Source organism: Talpa europaea (genome assembly GCF_964194135.1).
Source record: "Talpa europaea genome assembly, chromosome: 6".
Taxonomy (NCBI): Eukaryota; Metazoa; Chordata; class Mammalia; order Eulipotyphla; family Talpidae; genus Talpa; species Talpa europaea.
Window position 1 is genome coordinate 136107829 of NC_140072.1, and position 19936 is coordinate 136127764.

Here is a 19936-nt window from a genome sequence, read left to right on the forward strand (position 1 = left end):
TGCCCTGGTGGCGCAAGGGGTTAAGATGCAACCTATGAAGCTGTCCACAGCCGCTGCAGCGCAAGTTCCATCCCCGGCCAGGGAGCTACCCACAGCAGACCTCTCCTGTCTCCCCGCTGCTCCCCTCAGCAGTGTGTCTCAGTCAGGCTGCCTCTTCTGTTCCCCACTCTGTCTCTGGTGAATCCTCTCACCCCCTACACCTCTGGCCTGTACCCCGGTTCTTGGATGCATAAATAAATAAATCTTTAAAGAAATAGAGGTGACAAAGAGGCTCAGCCCCTTGGGGATCAAGGACCAGCTGGTTTGGAGGGGGTGGAAGGCACCTGGGCAGGTGCTCCAGGTGAGTGCGTCAGGGAGGAGGCAGTGGGCAGGACCCTTGGACTCCGGACTTGGGACCCCAGCCAGGGTCTGCATGTCCTCACTGAGGTATCCGCTTCTAACACGTTTCCAGAAGGTTCTGTTCCCGGAGCTTAGACCCACAGCCCCTGGGGGACACTTCCCTGCTGGTGGAAACTGGCCAAAAGAAAGGGGGCGCCTCTAAAGGGAACAAAGGGCTCCCGTTCGCGGCGGCTCCGCGCTCCGTGGGCCAGTGTGTCCTGAAATGACGCAGCCCTCGCCCAGCTCCCGACTCCCCTAGGTAAAAATGAGAGGATCCCATGTGAAAAAGAGGCAGGGAGAACCGAAAACCAGGAGCTGCCCCCCACGCTCAGCGCCCCGGGGAGCCGCAGCCGGCCCCGCGCCCTGGGACAGCCAGGCCTGCCGTGAAAGCGCCCGGGTCACTTCCGCTGCCAAAAGAAATCGACATTGATGTGCCAGGCGCTGCTCTTTCATTGTGGAAAACAAGAGAAACAGGCATTGTTTTCAGGAATCCAAGTTCAGTAAATCACGTGTTTCCTGAGCAAACCGGCCGGGCTCTAGAAACTGCTCATCACGGTGGAGGGTTGACGTCTGGGGAGGAGGAAGCAGCTTCTCACAGGGCGGCTGCCCGGGCGTGGCTCAGGGCGAAGCCGACCTGGCAGGTGGGGCCGGGAGGAGGGAAGCCGGGCCTCAGGAGGCCCAGGGCCCAGCGGCGCGCGTGGGAGGACGTGGAGGCAGAGGCGATGTCAACACACGTCACTCATTTTGCGGTTCCTCTGTCTGGGGAAGGGTGGCTCCGTCTTGCTTTCCGAGGCGCGGGGAGCACAACAGGTGAGCAACACCCAGGCGGGAGTGGAGGAGACCCCCAGAGCAGAAGTCGGTCCCCGAAGGGCTCACCGGAGGCCAGTGGGCAGACACAAGGGCCTCCCGGCCTGAGCTGTCACACAGAGGCCGCAGGTCCTGCTCACCACAACCCCCACAAAGGAGCTTGTCCAAGCCCGGCCGGGGCTTCGAGGGGCTCATGGCCGGAGCTTGCACCCGTCCTGGAGCTCGCTTGCAGACTCGCCTGGGATGCCCGCGGACGGGAACTTCTGCCGTGACTGTGCTTAGAAAAGGGGGTGCGGGTGTCACGGGTCTTACCTCCTCCCCGCCTTGGGGGCGGCAGTGAAGAGGTGGAGGCGGGAGGAGCCGCTGGCCCTGAGTGTGGGGGTCACGCTGGCGAACAGCCAGACGCTCAGTGCGTTTTTTTCCCAGCTGCTTTTGAGCTCAGCGCTAACTGCTGTTAGCAGACACAAAGCTCTCCGCGCGTCTCTCCTCCCAAGCAGCTACAAGAAAACTACCAATTATAGCCAAGAAGCAGCCTTTCAGATGCATGCCCACGTCGCAATGTGGGCTGGAGACCAATTGGAAATGTTTTGATTTGCCCTTAAAGGCCAGAGGCAGGCACTTAAGGCAAGCGCGGAGATGTTTGGGAGAACGGTTAGACTAAATTTAGCTTCCTCCCCAGCCAGGCGGCATATATGTCCTGAAAGATTTAAAAGGAAGAAATTCAACCCGTGGCAACAAGACGTAGGTGCGCGAGACGAAGGGCAGCTCTAGACAAACGCTTTTTCACGAAGACGCTCGGCGAGAAAACAGGCGGGCCTGTGCCCTCGCTGTCCCCCTCGCATGCGCACCTGCGCGGCCAAATTGTTCGTCCTGAAAGTCTTTAAACTTGCTGGCCGGGGACAGTGAACACCCTGATTTAACGGGGACCTGCGTCTCTGGGGGCCTCACGCTGGTGTCAAGCATGTGCCTGGTGTGTGTGACGTGATAACTAAACGCATGTTGCAGAGATGAGCAAGTTCATGTGCAGTGGACAGAAGCTTCTAGACTTGTAGGCCAGCCCGCATGGGTATGTACTGGGAAGACTGTACTGAGACGACTCATCAGCAGACGTCTCCAGCAGGCTCGGGAGAAGGCTCGCCGGGCAGATGTGCGACCAGGTGTCTCTCTGTGTCTTCCACCTGCGGCGGGTCGCCCTGATGATAACAGAGAGCACCTTTGGGCGGGTTGTGCATTAGAAGCTTCCCTTCAAAATTAGAGGCAAGTCAGTGGGTTCCCCCTGGGAACAGCTGCCCCCTCTGGGAACGGCCCTTGCACCCTCCACGGAGGCCGGCCTGGGCAGAGGGCAGCTGTGAGCTTAGCCTGGGCCCTTCACAGTGGAGGGGGGGTCCCAGAGGGGCCCACACATTCCTGGCTTGCGTGCTTTGTAGACACCCCTTCCAGTAAACACCCCTTCCTCCAGCGCATGAAGAGGAACCTACACTCCGCCAAATGGCACTTGCAGACCAGAGGTTTGGAGCGAGGTTCACAGAAAGTGCTCGGGTCTGCGTGATGTGCAGATCACCAGCTGGGGGCCTTTCTGGAGGTGTCTCCCCTCCCCACTAGGGGACCCTGGAGCCAGACATTCATTTCTACACTTTTTAAAATCTTTTGATGGTGCGTTAATGAAGCCATCGTACAGAGACGAGCTACCTGGAGAGGAGCCTTGCGATGCGTGGCGTAAGAGTTCTGTTGCTTTTTAATTTTCCTTGATGACTTTTATCCCCCCTACTGTCCTTGGACTTTTTAGAGTCACCAGGACTTTAGAAACAAACCCTTCACACAAACTCTAGCCTCCTTGTTTTATTTTTTTCAAAATTTATTTATGCATACAAGAACTGGGGTGCAGGCCAGAGGTATGGGGAGTGAGAGGATTCCCCAGCGACAGAGTGGGGAGCAGAACAGGCAGATCTACTGAAATCCACTGCTGAGGGGAGCAGCGGGGAGTCAGGAGAGCTCTGCTGCGCCTTGTGGGTCAGCAACCTGGCCAGCCGGGGATCAAACTCAGTCCCCAGTGGCTTTTGTTATTTTTGAACCTGCTCCTACTGTGCAGTTTCCTTCTTTTAAAATCTATCGATCTATCGATCTATCTATCGATCTATCTATCTGTCATCTGTTCATCAGCTACCTGCCCACCACCATCCCTCCTATGCTGCCCCCTAGCTCTTTCTCCCACCCCCTCCTCCTTAGCCTGAGCAGCTTCGTTTTCTCAATGACACACACACACACACACACACACACACACTTTATTAGTGTTGTCTAGTTTTATATGCTTTTGGCTTTGCTGAGTCACCTGCTGCTGGCCATTCGTCTTTGCCATTCTGCCTCCCGTCCCCCCGGGAAGGCGCTCGAGCTCTCTGGTCCTGCTGTCAGAGGCAGCATCTCCTCTCTCCTGGCTGCGTAGTGCTCCCTGGCGGGCCTTGAACAGGCCTCCACCGAGCATGTGGGTGGTCTCCGTGCCCTGGCCCTGTTGATAGTGGCGCGGCAACGATTTAGAGTGTGCGGGGCACCCCCCCCCACACACACACACACGTGTGTCACGCGCGCTCGGGCCTGCTGGCAGCGAGCAACAGAAACCCGCTTAATTACAGGCCGAAGCCTGAGACCCGCAAGCACGACTGCCGGTTCATGCAGCGTGGATGCTGGCGAGTTACTGCATCTTCACATGTTCGGGGCCAGGAAGGGTGGGGAGCAGGTAGCGGACACGTGGGTGGAAGAGCGTGCTGATGCCGGGCCCGGGCTGGGAATGCAGACCTTCCCTGTCACCAGACGCACTGCCAGTGGCCTCGGGGTCCACTTGTAGGGTCAGTGAGCTGCTCAGGCTCTGGGTGCCACTAGCCTCTGTGGTTATCACCAGCGGCCGTGATCACGTTTGTGCAAAAGGCGCTGGGAGCGTGGGTGCGGGGCACCGTGCCTGGTGGTGGACACCTGGAGAGTGCGTGTGCGCAAGTGTGAACACCTGAGCCTGGAGGCGGGGCTATAAGGATGGCCGCAGGATGACTATGAGAGGACCAGTGACCGCAGATGCGGTGAGGCCACGAGAGAACCCCCGAGAGCTCAGGGGAAGAGCATGAAGCTTCTCAGGGGGCGGGAGGCTCAGTTGCCTCCCGAGCACCGGGCACCCCTGCCCAGCCTCCCGCCTTACCCAGAACACGGGTAGGCATGAGGGGCAGCGGCTGTAGCGGTAGAGGAAGCTGATCCTCCGGCGGTGGGCCTCTGGGCGGCACTGATCTGACCATTTCTCAGGTACAAGGGCTGTGCCGGGGGAGCTGCAGAGACCCGGTTCCAAGCCCCTTCCCCCCAGAACCTCCAGGGACTTTGGGAGCCATTCATTCCCTGGGGCTGCGGACCTGGGCTATGCCCCTGAAGGGGCCTGCAAAGTCTTTCTCCGCACCCCCCACCCCCAAAACACCTGACTCCTTAGGTGAAGACTAACCTGTAATAACTAGAGCTCCCAGCGCTTCTCAGGAGCTACTGGCCGCTGCTGCCTTGGCTCGCCCTGCCCCCACCACCCCCCAGTCCCGCTGGCTGGAGAGGGAGACTTCTGAGGACGCAGAGACCCCAGGAGCCGGGGAAGGCACCCCCACCCCTCCCGCGGGCCCCCTCCCAGGAAGCCCGTGGGTGGAGAGCCACAGGCTGGTCTTCGGCTCACCTCCAGCCTGATGCCTGACCTGCTCTCCGCCGTGTTTGTGCGGGACTTGACTTTCTCCCTTCCTCCCCAGATTAACCCTGAAGAAAAATGAAGCCTGACGAATGAGGTCAGTCTGGATCCAGCAGGCTCAGAACCGAACCCCGGCCCCTCGGTGTCCCACGCCAGCTAGCTGGCCGCTGCGGAGTGAAGCCGGGGGAACCCGCGTCTTCCGTTCCGAGGCCTCAGTGCTGGTGGAAAACCTGAGGATGAAGAAATGGGTGATCTGTCGTTTTATGGGGGGCCCAGCTGGCCTGTGCTCATCCTGGAAGGGGGCACGCCAGTGATGGGGGGCAGGGAGCCCGTGTGGCTGTGACCACAGAGAAGCAGGCGGCAAATTAAAATAACAAACAAAAGAGAGAAATGAAAAAAGAGGAAAAGGAAAATGCTTGGAAGGCACTTTTTCCATAGGAAAAAAATATTTTATTTTTTTAAGAACAAATTCAGTTGGAAACAGACATGGAATATGACTTCACGGATTGCATTTTCGGGGGGCTAACCGCAACGTGGAACTAAAGCAGATTGAAAACCTATGACGGGCTAGTCAAATAAAACAAAGAAAGAAAAAATATGTATAACTCAAGCATAATACTGTGTTACTTACAAATTGGACAACGAAATTTTAAATAAATATTCATGGTACATAATTACGGCACAAATATGCAGCAATTTGGCAACCTTTTATACCATTTTTTTCCTCATTACAGTGCAAAGGGGAATGGCACTGCCGTTAAACAAGCTGTAGCTAAATACACTGCAAAATTCAGATTTTATACAAAACATCTTGCTTAGACTTTATAAAAAACCAACATTGCTCTATGTACACAATCTGGGTAAGAAAAGCCATTTCTGTCTTGTTTTCATGTGTATTTTTATTAAAAAGGTGAATAAGGCTACTGTAACACCCCAAGTCCATATACAGTAAAATCTGAACCTATTTACAGCATCTTCACTTAAACATTATGGTGCAAATTCCAAAGTCAGGTGACTAGGGATGAGATACAAGCAAGGCATTTACAGTAACTTTCCAAAGCTGAACCAACTTCAAATAAAGGGACAGTTGGTAGATTGTCATTTTCTGCACCAGACACCAAACAGACGCACAGGACACTTCTCCACTGGTTGCGGGTGACTCTTCACCGATTCATCTGATTTTTCACAGTTTAGCTTATAACCCAAATGTCGCCAACCGATGATAGGAATATTTGATTTCATTCAAATCAGACTAGTTCCCATTGTCCCCCTTCTGGGCCCTCCCCCCCACCCCATAGGTAATTCTCGATGGCTTAACAAGAAAATCTTGCATGAAGACACAGAAAGGAGAGGTGGGGGTGATGGAGAGAATCACATATGTGCTGTGGTTGGTCACCATGGCAACCCGCCACAGACCCACGAGATATATATATAATATATATTGTCGATATATATTATACATATATGTACACATGTAACCACACACCCACTCACACACACACACGCACTTTGGACCGACATCATTTTCAGGTTCAGGAAACAGAGATGGATCATTTCTGTGACGACTCATTTTTGCCAGTATTTCACGGGCGCTTCGAGAACCTTCAATGCTGTGGCTACATTTTTTCTCTCTCCCAATTCAGAAAGCAAAGTGTTACCATAGTAACAGGACTATGTTAAAGATGTCTATTTTGCATAGCACATAAAAAGTAGGTTTCCTGTTTACTCTTTTTGTTTCCCGGGTGGGAGGGGCGTGGGGCGGGGAGGGGGGCGCGGCAGCTACACTTCTCAGCTGGAGCCCCTCGGTGTGGCCAGTGGATCAGAACACGTGAGCCCATAAGGCAGGGAAATCACAACACAGAAAAGGATGCCGGACGCCTTGTCCTGGTGAACGTATGACGCAGGGACATCGATTTCCTGGCGTTTGGGGCCTGCGCTTCCTAGTCTGGGGTTATGTGAGACAGACGCCTTCAGAGGACGTGGTGATTTCTGTATTTGTTCTCGTTACTGTGATTTTTGGAGTGATGTGGTTTTTCCCAGAAGCAGCTGTCCAATTTTGTTCTTTTAAGCACTGAACGTGGGGCCCGTTTCGTCGCCACGAACGAATTTCACATCTTCTGGGTGGATGGTGTGCATGCTGCAGATACACATTACTAAGACCCTCGCGCTGTCTGCACCTTGGGTTGGATATACCTACTATAAATACGTCCTAGCTCCTTCCTCCCCTCGACATCATCATGTCTTTCCGTCTGAAGGACTCTGAGAGGTTTGCCAGATGCTCTTCACCCACCCGAGACAGGACAGGCCCAAGTGTTGTAAGGCTCCGTGGGGGGTGGGGGGGCGGCAGGGAAGGGGCCTGGGCTGGGGTGGGGGGAGAAACGGGACTCTGACCTACCTTTTACATATGAGAATTCTTTAATATCGCCCATGGGGATGGAATTCCAGCCTGTTTGACCTTTGGCCTTTAAACTGTTAGGTCAGATTTGGCTCTCTGCTCTTCTAAATGCTTTCCCTGTGTTTAATAAAATGTGATAAGTATAGCAGCTGAGTCTGCTCGAAACATCACCCAAGGCAGAACGACTCTCTACAGCTCGGCGCTGTATATATCTTATTGCCAGTACCATGGCCGTCCTGCCCGAATGGCTCGCCAGCAGCCTCCTTACTCCCCGCCCCAGCCTGTTCCTCTGCCAACAATACCCCTTTGTTCCACCCTGCCAGCCAAGAGGGCCCGGCCTTCCTGCCCAGCGCTATGTGATAGCAGTGAATTCCTTCCACCGCGCCCTGATCCACCGCGTGGGCTGCTGCTGGGCCTCCTTCTTGTCTCCTCAATCTTAGCAGAACCGAAGCCCCCTCCTAAATTTTGGTGGGGGGGGCAGCCCTTCGCTCTGCACCCCCCGCCCTCTCTCCCACTCCTGCTCTTCCTGGCAGAGCAAAGGGCTGGAAGGCTCCTTAGTGGCAACACAACCTCCACCCACCCACAAATGGCCCATCCCATGAGCCTGGGGTGCAGAGGGAGGGAGAGACTCCGACAGGAATGTTCCCTTAGTGATGTGGGGTGCAGAGAGGACCCCCGGCAAAAGCACGGCAGGCCTGGCGCCCAGCGGGGCTGCCAGGGGTCTATGCCACGAGTCCGCAGGCGCCCCCAGACGGCACTGCCAGGCGTGCGCCTCGGGCCCTCCCCGGGATGCTGGGCTCTCGTCCGCCACCCGTCTCCCCGCGGCTGCGGGCCTGAGTGACCAGTGCGGGGGCTGGGGGGCGCGGGCGGCGGGCGCGCAGTCCCAGGGCCCCTCGCCCGGGCATCGGGCGCGCGAAGACTAGGTAAGCTGTCCGACTCCACAGGGCTCTTCGGAGAAGGGGTGTCCCTGCGCCCGCTGTGCTTCAGTCCATCGCAGCCCGGGGGTCCGCAGAGCCCCCCGGCCAGGCAGGCGGGCGGGCGGCAGCAGGGCAGCGAGTTTCCTCCGGGAAAGCGAAGGCACCCCGAGTCTCAGACCTTGTAGTAGATGTTGGCCGGGCTCTGCGGGGGCATCTCCTGCACGATGTAGACGGGGTGCCCGTAGTCCCCGCTGACCTTCTCGTAGTGCGGGCAGAAGACGCTGTCCGCAGTCCTCAGCGGGATGATGATGTCGCTGGGCTCGGAGCCGTTGTTGCCGCCGCCGCGCTTCGGCGTGGCCAGGGTGCTGAGCGACAGCGTGGCCGTGTGCTGCGGGGAGTGCTTGCGGTGTCTCCGCCGGTACTTGAGCAGCAGCACCACCAGCGTGATGATGATGATGATGAAGATGATGCAGCCTGAAGCGATCCCGGCGAATAAGGCCACTTCGGAACGGAGGATATTGTTCCCGGAATGTCCGGCGCTGTTGCCGTCCGTGCTGGAACCTGCGCGGGAGAGGGGGAGGCTGTGAGCGCCGAGGGCACCGCTCGGGGCCCTCAGAGGCGGAGGGGCTGCCCCAGACTCGGCTGGCAGCTAAAGCTGGAAGGTCCTGGGCAGTGGTCAGCAACTGACAGGGCGCCTGCTGGCCGCTGGGGGCTCCCCTGCTGCCCCCCGCCTGGTGTCCCGCCCAGGGGCATGGCCCAGCCCCAGCCCCAGCCCCGGACTTGCCCGTGTCCTAGCCCAGTGGCCAGCCCAGCGCAGCAGGTGCACAGGGTCCCAGCTCTCCCTGCTCTTGCCCGGCGGCCCTTAGGGGCCTTGGCAGCCGCCCGCCTCCCCAGATAGGGCCTGCCTCCCGGGAGGGGCCGGGCCTGGAAGATACCCCGCCCCTAATTCATTTGTATTATTTGATTTACACTTAAAATATATTTGGAAGGCAGCAGAAACTCTCACACTGAACAGACTGCCAACCCAAATGTTAAGCACTTAAAAAACTGTCTGGCATCATTCTATGATCCATTTATCAGTTTGTCACAGGAATTTGACACATCTTGTCACTGAAAGTTAGAAATAACGACGCCCCTCCCGGAGGCCTGGGGGATGGGACTCTGTGCAGATGCCACATGCGGACGCCAAGCAGGCCGGGTGCCCGCCCGCCCCACCCGGCCCGCACGCAGGACACGCGCAGGCCAGCAGCAGACACAAGCGGGGCAAGTGAGAGCAGCCGCCGTGCACCGCCGGAAGACAATGAAGTCAGGCGACAGCCGACTTTCTCTGCTATTGCAAGCTTTGCCAGGGACCCGCTGCTGGTTTGACACTGACGGTGTAGGGAGAAAGTTCAGTGCAAACACCTGGAAAACACGGCCCTATGTGAGTTTAAAAATCTCATCCAGAGTGTGTGTGTGGGGGGTCCGTGACCACAATGAGGGAGCAGAGCATGACCGTCTACACCTGGGCGTGGGTCAGCCAGCCCCAGGGTCAGGTGGGAGCGGGCGGTCTGGCCTTGGCGCTCAGATCCATGGCCGCTCCTCTGTGGGCGGGAGATTTTTGTGGGGATGAGCTCGTGTTCACACTGAGTGTCCCTGACAGCTGGGAGCAGAGCTGCCTGATGTGGGTGGTCACAAGCTCGCCCTCGCTCTGTTCCCCCGTTGGATAACCAGAGCCGGGAGCACTCCGCACGGCCACGCGCCCTACCTGGATTTGGTTTGACAAAGGGACTTGTGGTTGAACTTCTTCCATTTGTACCAGCTTCTAGTTCCGGGCGTCTGGTCGGGTCTTTATGCCTGGCTGACCCAGCTGAACTGGAGGTCGCATCTACACAAAAAACCCGGGGTTATTAGGGCACAGGCAGGGCCAAGCTCTAGCATTAGCAGCAGGAGACAGATCTCAAGACCTGAGTAGCAATGAGCCTAGGATGCTTTAGACAAAGGACTGCGAGCTACAAGACTCTAGTTCTCCTTTCAAGACAAAATGGTTACGCTAGTTCTCGGAGGTGTAGACGGGGCCATGCGTGTCACCCACGGGGACGCCGTGAGAGGCCGTGTGGGCCCTGAGATGACATTTCAACTCTAGTGAGAAGAACGCAGCTTTCTGCACAGTGGCCATCTGTCTGTGGAGAGCTCGATAAGCAAAAAGTCTCCTGGCGTCAAGATGCAGAAGTGAGCAAAGCTGTAAAAACCTCGTTCTCGTTCTGGATATGTTAAATCTCAACCAAGGAGGTGTTTTGCTCTTAATGAGGAAAAAAATACATACAAATAGAGCGGTATGTGTCTGGCGGCAGGCCCGGTGTACCTGGCTGGCCTAACTCTTAGCGGGGTCTCCAGTAAGAAAGGCTGGCTACGCTGGCTGAGGAGCTGTGCCAGGGGTGAGCAAGTCAGCGTGAGACTACGGAGCAGCGCGGCGGGCAGGGCGGCTCCGCCACGCTGGGGCCCGCCAGGTCACAGGCGTCACGAGGAGCAGGTCTTTACCTTGTCCAACTTTCATGAGGATCTTCATGGCTCTTGTCTGGCACACCCCTCCCTCCTGGTTATCCAGGCCCTCCAAAGACCCATTTGATGTAGCTGATTAAAAATAAAATGGACAAAACAAAAAAATAAAGAAAAATCAGGAACTCAATAAGCCAAGTTTACATGAACATGAAATGTCTGAAAACAATTGGAAAAATCATAATTCACTCTTAGTCACAAGTTCTCTGAAAGTATGGGATGCCGAACGTCAGAAATTAAAACAAAAAGAAAGAAATTAAGATGGACCCCGCGTGGTGCCCGGCCCGCCAGACCCGCGCCTTCCTGCGTGCCCCCCTGGGCTCGTCTCGGCCTCTAGAGAAAAGGGGCAGCGTCTTCCAAAAAGCTTCCTGACTATCTCGGGGTCAAACTCCAAAGAGCAAAACGGTTAACACGGCCATTGCAGAGCCTGGTAATCAGCCCGCAGCACCTGCTTCCTGGACTACAGATTTCCTGCTTCCAGAACAATTAGCCTGATGCTCCCTGTTTGTCAAGCGTCCAAGTTCTGTAAACACTCCCACACCCCATCTCTCCTTTCCCAGCATGATCTGTGCCCCAGGAGTGTAAGGGGGTGCAGGTCTCATGAAGGACCCGTGTCAAGCTCCTCAAGCCAGCTCTCTGTGCGGGGTGCGTCTGGATGGACAGAGGGGGACCCCGCGTGTGCCCCCTGCCCTGCAGGGCCCGGCATCGCGGGTGCGGGGCGGGGGAGCCCCGTGAGCCCCCGGCTCTGGTTCTGCAGCTGCCCCTTCCCACGCGCAGGAGGAGGAGGCTAGAACATCTCACCCTCTTCACAGGTGCCCGCCCAGCAGCCCATGCTCCACTCTGGGAAAACGGGGCATTGTTCTGCCTCTCCGGGACACTGCCTTCTCTGAATGGCTTCTAACTAAGGCTGTAAAGAGAGAGGCTTCCCGGCACTTCGCCGAGGAGCAGGATTTAAATTACAGGTCAAGTTCCAGAAAAGAAGAGGAGGGAGGTCTGACATGTTCCTTCCTCTGCAGCTGAAGGCGCAAGGAACAGGCGCCCCTCTTGGACACACTCTGCAGGAGAACCCTGTCCACCGATCCCTGTCCTGCCTCCGCCTCTGCTCTTACAAAGGGGCTGCACAAGGGACAGGCTTTCTGGTCCAAGTTAAGCAAAGGTAATTCTGGGGCGGCCTGTTTTCCCAACGGCGGGTCAGCCCCGAGACTACAGAGTGGACAGGCCGCGCCCGCCGGGCAGTCCGGGGAGCCAGGGAGGGGAGCCAGCACGGGGCGGCCATTCACGCCTCCTGTTCTCCGCACTTTTACTTTCACCACATTCCGTAGGCCAGCCCTGCCTCTGGGTGTAAATGTCCCTGATTCTCTGAGTGTTCCCTTCAGGCCCACAGACTCCCAGTCCTGCCTCACCTTGTGCTGCTGTCACACTGAGTTTCTCCCGGGAAAAGGCAAACATGGCCACGATCTATAGTTTTTTCTGAGAGAAGGAGACAGTATCCTCTCGAAGACTCTTGAGGAAGAGTTTGGAAATTCAAACACCTAAGAACGTTGCATGCTTTCTGTAGATCTTAAACCACTTTATCTCGTTGCTTCATCCTTCTCTTCCTGCTCCCTCCTCAAGGCGGCCCTGAGCGCCGAGCTGCATGGTCCACGCAGAGGGCACGTGGGCAGACTCTCTCTCTGGGCAAGTTCAGACCCAGCTCTACGCGCCTCACTTCATGATTCAAAGTTTATCCTATGCTCCTTCTCAAAAACTAGGATATGCTTTCATGTAGAAAATAGTGGGAAAACATGTTTTTATTTGGTTGGCAGTTGAAGTTTCAGTTTCCTTAAAGCAGAATCTCCATGTTTCCTAACTTCATACACATGACTGCACCAGCAGGCAAAAGTGTACCCAAACTCCGAGCTAAATGACCCACATCTGCTGGCTCAAAGCTTGTCACTGAGCTGACTAATGATCCAAATAATATTTGCAGGGCACAGGAGAAAGGGGAACACTATAGATTTGTTTATTTTAATTTTGAGGAAGGAAACAAGGTCAAAGATTCACATCTACAAGAAAATATAAGTAAGTGGCATCCCTGAAAGGGTGGAAAAGAATCGCGAGGAAGCAGAACTTGAAGTTGTGTTTGTGCAAAGCCACGTCCAGACCCCTCTGCGCTCGGTCAGCAGGCGCCCGGGGACCTTTCCTTGCTTGGGTTTGGAGGTCGATGCCTTTTCTGAATACCGATGCCTTCAGGCGGACACCCCTCTCCAACGGGTCTATCAAAACGATGCCCCAATACCCCTCAGATGTAAAGAGCTCTAACTCAATAAACTCAAATAAACCAGCATCTGTACTTGAGCAGCGACAGACTATCTAAGGCAGAAGAAAGCTGTGCAGTGAGAAGGAGGCAGCTTTGTGCCTCTAGCAGCTGGAATTCTTTTATTCCTTGGGGTGGGGTGAGTGGGGAGGAGCAGCCTTCAAAAAACCTGGATTGCACAGGGGCAAGCTGAGTCTTGCAACCTCGGGTGCTGCTGGTTTGGGGGAAGTAGAAGGCGGAGGGGGCCCGGGGGCCAAACTTTAAAATACAGGTAGGTAGGTCGTCCCCCAGGAGAGATTTTTGCCCTGAGTAAGGAAGGAGCTCAGCTGTCACAGACCCCATGTCAAGATGTTACACCACTGAAACTTCAGAGGGGACACTTTAGAGCCGGTGTGATATAAATAATCCCGTGTGACCTCCACACACTTTATATTTGATCAGACTGAAACTAACTTGGGTAGGGTTCTGCTTCTGGGGGCTCCCTTGCAACCCCCCCCCCCCAACCTTAAGCAATGGCACAGCTAAATGTGTCCTGTGCCAGACCAGGCCTCATCACTGGCCTGGCGGTGAACCCAGAAATTAAACCACAAGATTAATATTCTGATTTCAGCCACCACGGCCAGCTGCCAGGATGTTCTCGAAGGCCCGGCTGCTGACTTTGAAAACCAAGACATTCTAATGCTAGGGCATAAAATCTATTTTGCTTTCAGGAGACAGCTTTGCAGTTATTTTTATTGTTGATTTGAATATATTGGGAATTTTTAACTTGAGGAAGAGCAGAAATAAATCATCTCCTTAAATTTAGGTTTCCTTTGTATCTCCCTCCCTCCCTTCCAGCACAATCCAGAGCCTTCACCACCACAGGCTGCTAAGTGCATGAAACTGCAGGTAATCTTTTGAAGACCGAATTAAAAAACAAATAAATAAATAAATAACATTGTTACACCTACGCAACTAGTGCCCAGACATTTTTTGGCTTAGCCCAGGGGAAAAAATAGACTTTATAAAATTAAAATGACTGGGAAAATCTCTTTATCCAGTTAGAAAACAGGCCTAATAAAGCTACACGGGCATTTATAGCCTCCTGTTAAAAGCCTCTGCTTCAGGGCCCTCCTTGCCTGCAGTGAGTAGACTGGAATCACATCGGCCCCCCGGGCGGGAGTGCGGTGGATGGAGGCCACCATCCAGCAGAGCAGGGCCAGCGCCCACCGGCCTCACGCTCCTCCAGCAGAGAGCTGGGGTCACCCACTTGTGTGGGTGCACCCTTGTCTGTGGGTTCCCCCTTGCTGAGAACAGTGTACTGTATTCCACTGGGTACTTCACAGAAAAAGGCCAAGCTGGGAGCCTTTCTGGCTCTGCTTTTTAGGGGAGACCCACAGAGAGGAGGGGCTCCTGCATCTTAACATGCCTTCATTTGATCGTTGTGGCCTCGCACCTGCAGAGGTGAAGCTGTGGCCGGATGTGGGCTGTGTTAACCAGGAGGAGAACCCCCAGCGGATCTGGGCTGACCTCCGGGCCTCACTCAAAGCGAGGCTAGGAAGGAGGCAGCCAAACACTTGCACATGGTAACAGCGTCACTAGGAAGAAAGTTAGGGTAGGGCAGGAAAACTGACCATGGAGGCACTATAAATGGGTTTAAATGGTGGCGTCTTGGTACAGGGTCAGGATGGGGTGGGGGTTATCAACCTCATCAAAGGGCCCATCTAGCGGAGGCCCAGGAGAGCCCCAGAGGCAGGTGCCGGTAAGAGTAAGAGCCTCCCGCAGATGCACATCTATAAGTGACACCTGCTTTCTTATTTGATCATGAACCAAACAGCATTTTAGGAAAACTCTTCCTCAATTCCCTCCTCTTCACACTGCTCTTTTCCACCTGTGGGATATGATGGCCTCACTCTGCTTTCTCACACTGGTTCCCAACAAGTCAACAAGCTTGTGGTTCCCCACAAGCTCAACACACACTGCAGAAGAATCTAGAACATCAAGGAACTGATAGTCCCATAATTACGTGCAAATGTGAGCCGTGAATCCACACCACCAACATAGACAAGGTGCACAAACCAGTGCCCCGAACTCCAGGAGGGCTGGTCTGAGAGCCCAGGAGTAGCGGTGCATCCACAGTGAGTGGAAAGCCAAGGAGGCTGGCGACAACGTAACTGCCTCATGTGAACATACAGAGGAGGTGTTGAACCGGAGAGTCAATCTAAATTCAAAACATAGGAGCCGAATGCAAAACAGGATTCAAGGTCCTAACGCAGCGCTGGTCAGCGTGGGGTGTTACTATTATCTCTTAAGATGCCAACTGAGGAGACAGACCATGGGCCTGAGAATGCCAGAAATACACGCTTCCTTCTTTAATTAACACAAACTTTGAAAACAGAAACATTCATCCCATATGCCAAAAAGAAGAAAAATCCACTACTTCTAATTTCTTCTTTTTAATGTGTTTTTCTCAGTGGGTTTTCTGTGAAGAAAACAGGCACCATCTCCTGACTGTCCACGGGCCTCCTGTTTCCGCTTGGCATCATGCCAATCGCCCTTGAGCGCTACTTCAAAAGGCAGTTCACCCCATAACGCCTGTCTCAGGGTACGAGTCTCACCCACACTTCTTAAAATGGCCTCCATTAGAAGAAAGGAAAATACAAAGGAGACAGTTCGAAAAGAGATCTATTTCCATAAGTGCTTTTTCTTTTTAATCTCTAGTTGATGAGGTAGTGCTCGCTGACATGCGATGAACCTTGCTGACCGTGAGGGGAAAGGCAGAGGGAAAATACTGTCGAAGTCATGAGCAATGTGGGGGTGTCCTGCCAAGAAACACTGGGACGGCAGGGAGAGCCACTCGGGATAAGTCCGCATGGGTTACGGATGGCGGTAGAGGACTCTGGGGGCTCTGTTGGTGGGTGTGGTGCGGTCACCTGCATCTGAAGAGGGGTGAACCTGTACCCCTAATACACAGTGTTGGAAACCGACTTTACTTCAATTAAAAATGCTATTAAAAAAATGACTCTGTTGTGTCTTGAAATTTGAGAGCCGTAAATATGCAGCAGAGTACGGGCGCCGCCTCAGTGCCTTCCACACAACACAATTAATTTGTTTCTCTGTGACAATGATTTCGAAAAAATGAATCTTAAAGTGGAGTCACCGTGGGGACCTTCCCTCCTGCACGGTAGTCTTAAAACCTGAGGAGTGGCCCCAGGCAGGGGTGTAAGTGGAGGCCCTTGACCGGGAGGGTGTCCCTTTATTTCCTCCATCTCAAACACTCATCGTGAACAAAGGTCCATCTATGGGCGGCACAGAAATAAGAGTTTTTAAAAATGCAACGCCCTGAGACATTCCAGTCAACTGCTCCTGTGCGATCTCTAACAGGTTTAATGGCTTCCCTGCCACCTGCGATTCCTTTCTCAAGAGGGGAGATGTGAGGACACTCTGTGGAGCTCAGTCTGAAGGTGTCAACAGAGCAATTATGTTACCTCATGGGCCACACGAGACTGCAGGAGGAGGTGACCACAGAAAGTGAGGACCATCCCCCAGGACCTCGCCACTTGTCAGCTCAGGCACACGCCTTGGACACAGGCCTGTAGACTCAGAAGCAGCGAGGTAGCACAGGGCATGCTAAGAGCCTGGTTATCTCTGATACTATCGTCCTCAAAGTCACTGATTAAATTTAATCAGAGCAAACCAGCCTGGAGGAGAGCAGTGCTGGGTGCACGTGTGTCAGTGTACTCCGGGGTACACCTGTCCATGGAAGAGCCTTCCAGGCTCAACCCCGGCACGCCTGACACCATCCGGGCAGTACATTCATTACCTGTCTCTCTTCTGACTTTCTACTTTATGCTAACACATGGGATTAGTCGCAAGAGGTTTACTTTTTCCCTCCCCAAAATAGTGCACGCGATACCTTGATGTCTTGATTTGTAGTGAATTCTGTTGCGGGAGAGCATGCTGTCCAAGTCTTACACTTTATTGCTATAAGTTATGGTGGTTTACGCAGGTGAATCTCTGATTAGATTAAAAAAAAAAACTCAGTATGATTTCACAAGGATGCTTTCATGTGGTCTGCTTTAAGGGAGTTTATCTTACTGTTGTGATGATTCACGCAAAGGTAACAGGGTGAGAACCTGCCAGACGAGGTAAACGAATAAACACCCCTTACACACCACAGCAAGCCTTGAAATGCGCCAAACCCACTAAGCAGGGCAAATCGTGTTTCGGAATTTGGTGACCAAGCGGACTTTCCCCAGAATGGCCAACCTCTCCATGAAAAAGACCCAAGAATGATCTAAGCGTTCTAAAGATAAAACACAATTCTCTATTGTCTATGTTGACTTTACAAGCATTCAGATTTTAAAAAAAGAGACTTCCTGGTCAAAAGAGAGTGATAATATCTGAAGAGCAGATTCCGAGCCATGAAGACGCATGCGTTTGCCTGAATGATTTCTAGCACCTTGTCCACTGCCAAGCTATTAAGGCTTGATCTCTGCAGTGTCTTCGTGGAGGTGTGGGAATGGCCCGCATAGCAAAGTTTCACAGGAAAAGGTTCTCAGGAAGGCTTCATGGCGGGGAAGGCGCCCCTCGGGCCTCTGGCTCCCAGGACTGTGGCTAATCACAGGCAGTGATACTAATGCCCCCAGCGGGGGCCGGGCAGCCGGAGCAGCGCCCACCTCTATGTGGGGCGTCACAGAGTCTGCGTTAATGTCTGCTGACAGTTTAGAGCGTGACACTGTCGAGGAGGCAGGGCCACTCTCTGCAGACGGTGTGGACGGACGTATGTGATTTGCTGCAACCGCCTCGAGACCAGCAGCTGCCGCCATCAAGGGCCCTGTCTGGATCTGCCCCACGCATGAACCTTATTCCGCCCCAGGGACATGTTCGTGCTCTGAGAATCCAGAGCAATTTTCCACAGGTTTGCTTCAATGAAAGGCTACCTTCATCTCCTGGCTAACACTGCAGCCAGGCAGCAGGCCGCCTCGCAGCGCAGGGAACCACTGCCCAGGCAAAGCCCACTTTGGCAAGCCACAGCCTGGCTTCTTGGGCCAAGTGACTAATTATGGGCTAACCCATCTCCAGAAGGCCATTACTAGTGACAGCTTTTGTCTGTCTCTCTGTCTGTCCATCCCTCCACTCCCCACCCCTGCAGCACCTGGACAGGGAAGTGTCAAGTCTCTTGCTGCCCTTGTCTGCACAGGTGGGGATTCTCAGGTTTGATGTTTTTATTACTCAGCAACTTTCTGTTGAGGAGCTCAGGACACAAGGAGGCGTCTTCCTGCAGGAGCAGAGCTGATGGACGGCTGCAGCTAAAAGGGTCTGGCTGAGTGCTAGTCCCACACCGTGTCCGGTGGGTCAGCTTGGGCCTGTGACTAAGTTAGTCCCCGCACAGCTGCAGCCCAGTGCATCTCACACCAGCATGGAGCTCACTCGGTGCACACGTCACTTGAGTGTCCTTCCTGCAGGCCGGTGCAGGCTACCCATGGGCTGCACATGCTACACGTGTGCTGTGTGGACTGCATATTGCCACATGTGTGTGCGGTGCATGCCTGATGTGTGCTCCGGGGACTGTGTGCATGCTATTTGTGTGGGGTGTGCATGATATACATGTGGTGTGCTACACATGTGTTGTGTGGGCTGTATATTGTCACACATATGTGCCATGTGTGAGTGGCACATTGATGTGCGGGCTATATGTGTCATGTGCTGCACACACCACATGTATGTTGCATGGACTTGTGTGGTCACAGGCACACCACACATGTCACATATGTGGTGTAGGTGTGCAATATTATACATGTGCCATGTGCATGCTATCTGGGTGCTGCTTATTGTCACATGCAAGTGCTACAGAAATGTGCTGTGTGTGGGCTGTGCATGTACTATGCATGTGCAGTGTGTAAACTACACAGGGACTATGTATACGCTGTGTGATGTGTGTCATGGTGTATGTGTCTTTGTGTATGACACATGCTGTGTGTGCTGGGAGCTGCTGTACTGGGAGCTGCTGTGTGAGATGCACATCGCGTGTGCTATGTGGTATGTGTGGGCTGAGCGTGCGCTGTGCATGCATGAGGAACCTGTGTGTGTCAGAGCCCTCTGCACCCGCCATGCCTGCCTATGGTGGGATGTCCGGTCGCTGGGTCTGCACACGTGCATGGCCACAGAGGCGCCATCTCAGAGAAGCACCCCAGAGGCCAGGGCAACCTCTGCCTCCTCTGCAGGCCATGGGAGGGCACTGAGTTCCTCCCACCCCCAAGCCCCAGGCTGTGGCAGTGCTTGCCCGCTCCCCCCTGCAGAGTGACCACAGCATGTGCCTTCCCCGAGTCATCAGCCGCACACCCCAAGTTGCAGGATTTCAGGGAGTACGTGTGACTCTCAACTATACAAATAAGTCTCTCCAGTGAGCTTTTTATACGTGCCTGTGCCTCTTGGCTATTTGAAAAAGGCTTTAATTTTGCTTGTAATTTTTATCTTGGTGAGGAATATTTATAGGGTACTAAGAAACTTGCTCTTTCTTCTGTCCTAGGTCTCTAACAGTGTGGGGTTATTTACAAATCTTGTGACCTTTGGGAACACTGTAACCGCGGGTGCCAGAGGTAGTGAGATCCAGCGCAGCCAACAGTCAGGCTCTATGCTCAGCAGCCCCTACACGCTTCTTTCATCCCTCAGTCATCTCTGGCAGCTCTTGTCTGCCCTGACTTTGCTCCCATCTTGGACGTGAAGTCTGGAGTCAGTCTCTTTCCTGGGTGACCTTGGGCGCCAGGGCCATCTCTGTCAAGCTGCCAGCAAGACCAGGGTCCCCCAGGAGGGTGGCACCATGGACCTGACAGAGGCCCAGATACAAGAGCGCACCTCAAGCCCTCTCCTCTGGGACCAGCACCCCAACAGACAGGCACCGTCAGACGCCAGCCGAGGCCCCTCAG

The 19936-nt window shown here is 54.2% G+C and overlaps 1 protein-coding gene across 3 annotated transcripts in view; it reads right to left on the reverse strand.

Moving 5' to 3' along the window:
- Nucleotides 1-8366: 8366 nt before the first annotated feature.
- Nucleotides 8367-19936, reverse strand: part of EFNB2 (ephrin B2) — a gene marked incomplete at both ends in the record, with an annotated part of 37094 nt that continues 25524 nt past the window's right edge. The window contains 3 exons of one of the 3 annotated variants that reach the window (XM_084235080.1): nt 8367-8755; nt 9942-10061; nt 10715-10807. In XM_084235080.1, coding sequence (XP_084091206.1) covers nt 8367-8755; nt 9942-10061; nt 10715-10807 — 602 coding nt within the window. The remainder of the gene's footprint in view (nt 8756-9941; nt 10062-10714; nt 10808-19936) is intronic. The other 2 variants (XM_084235081.1, XM_084235082.1) reach the window with 2 other exon arrangements.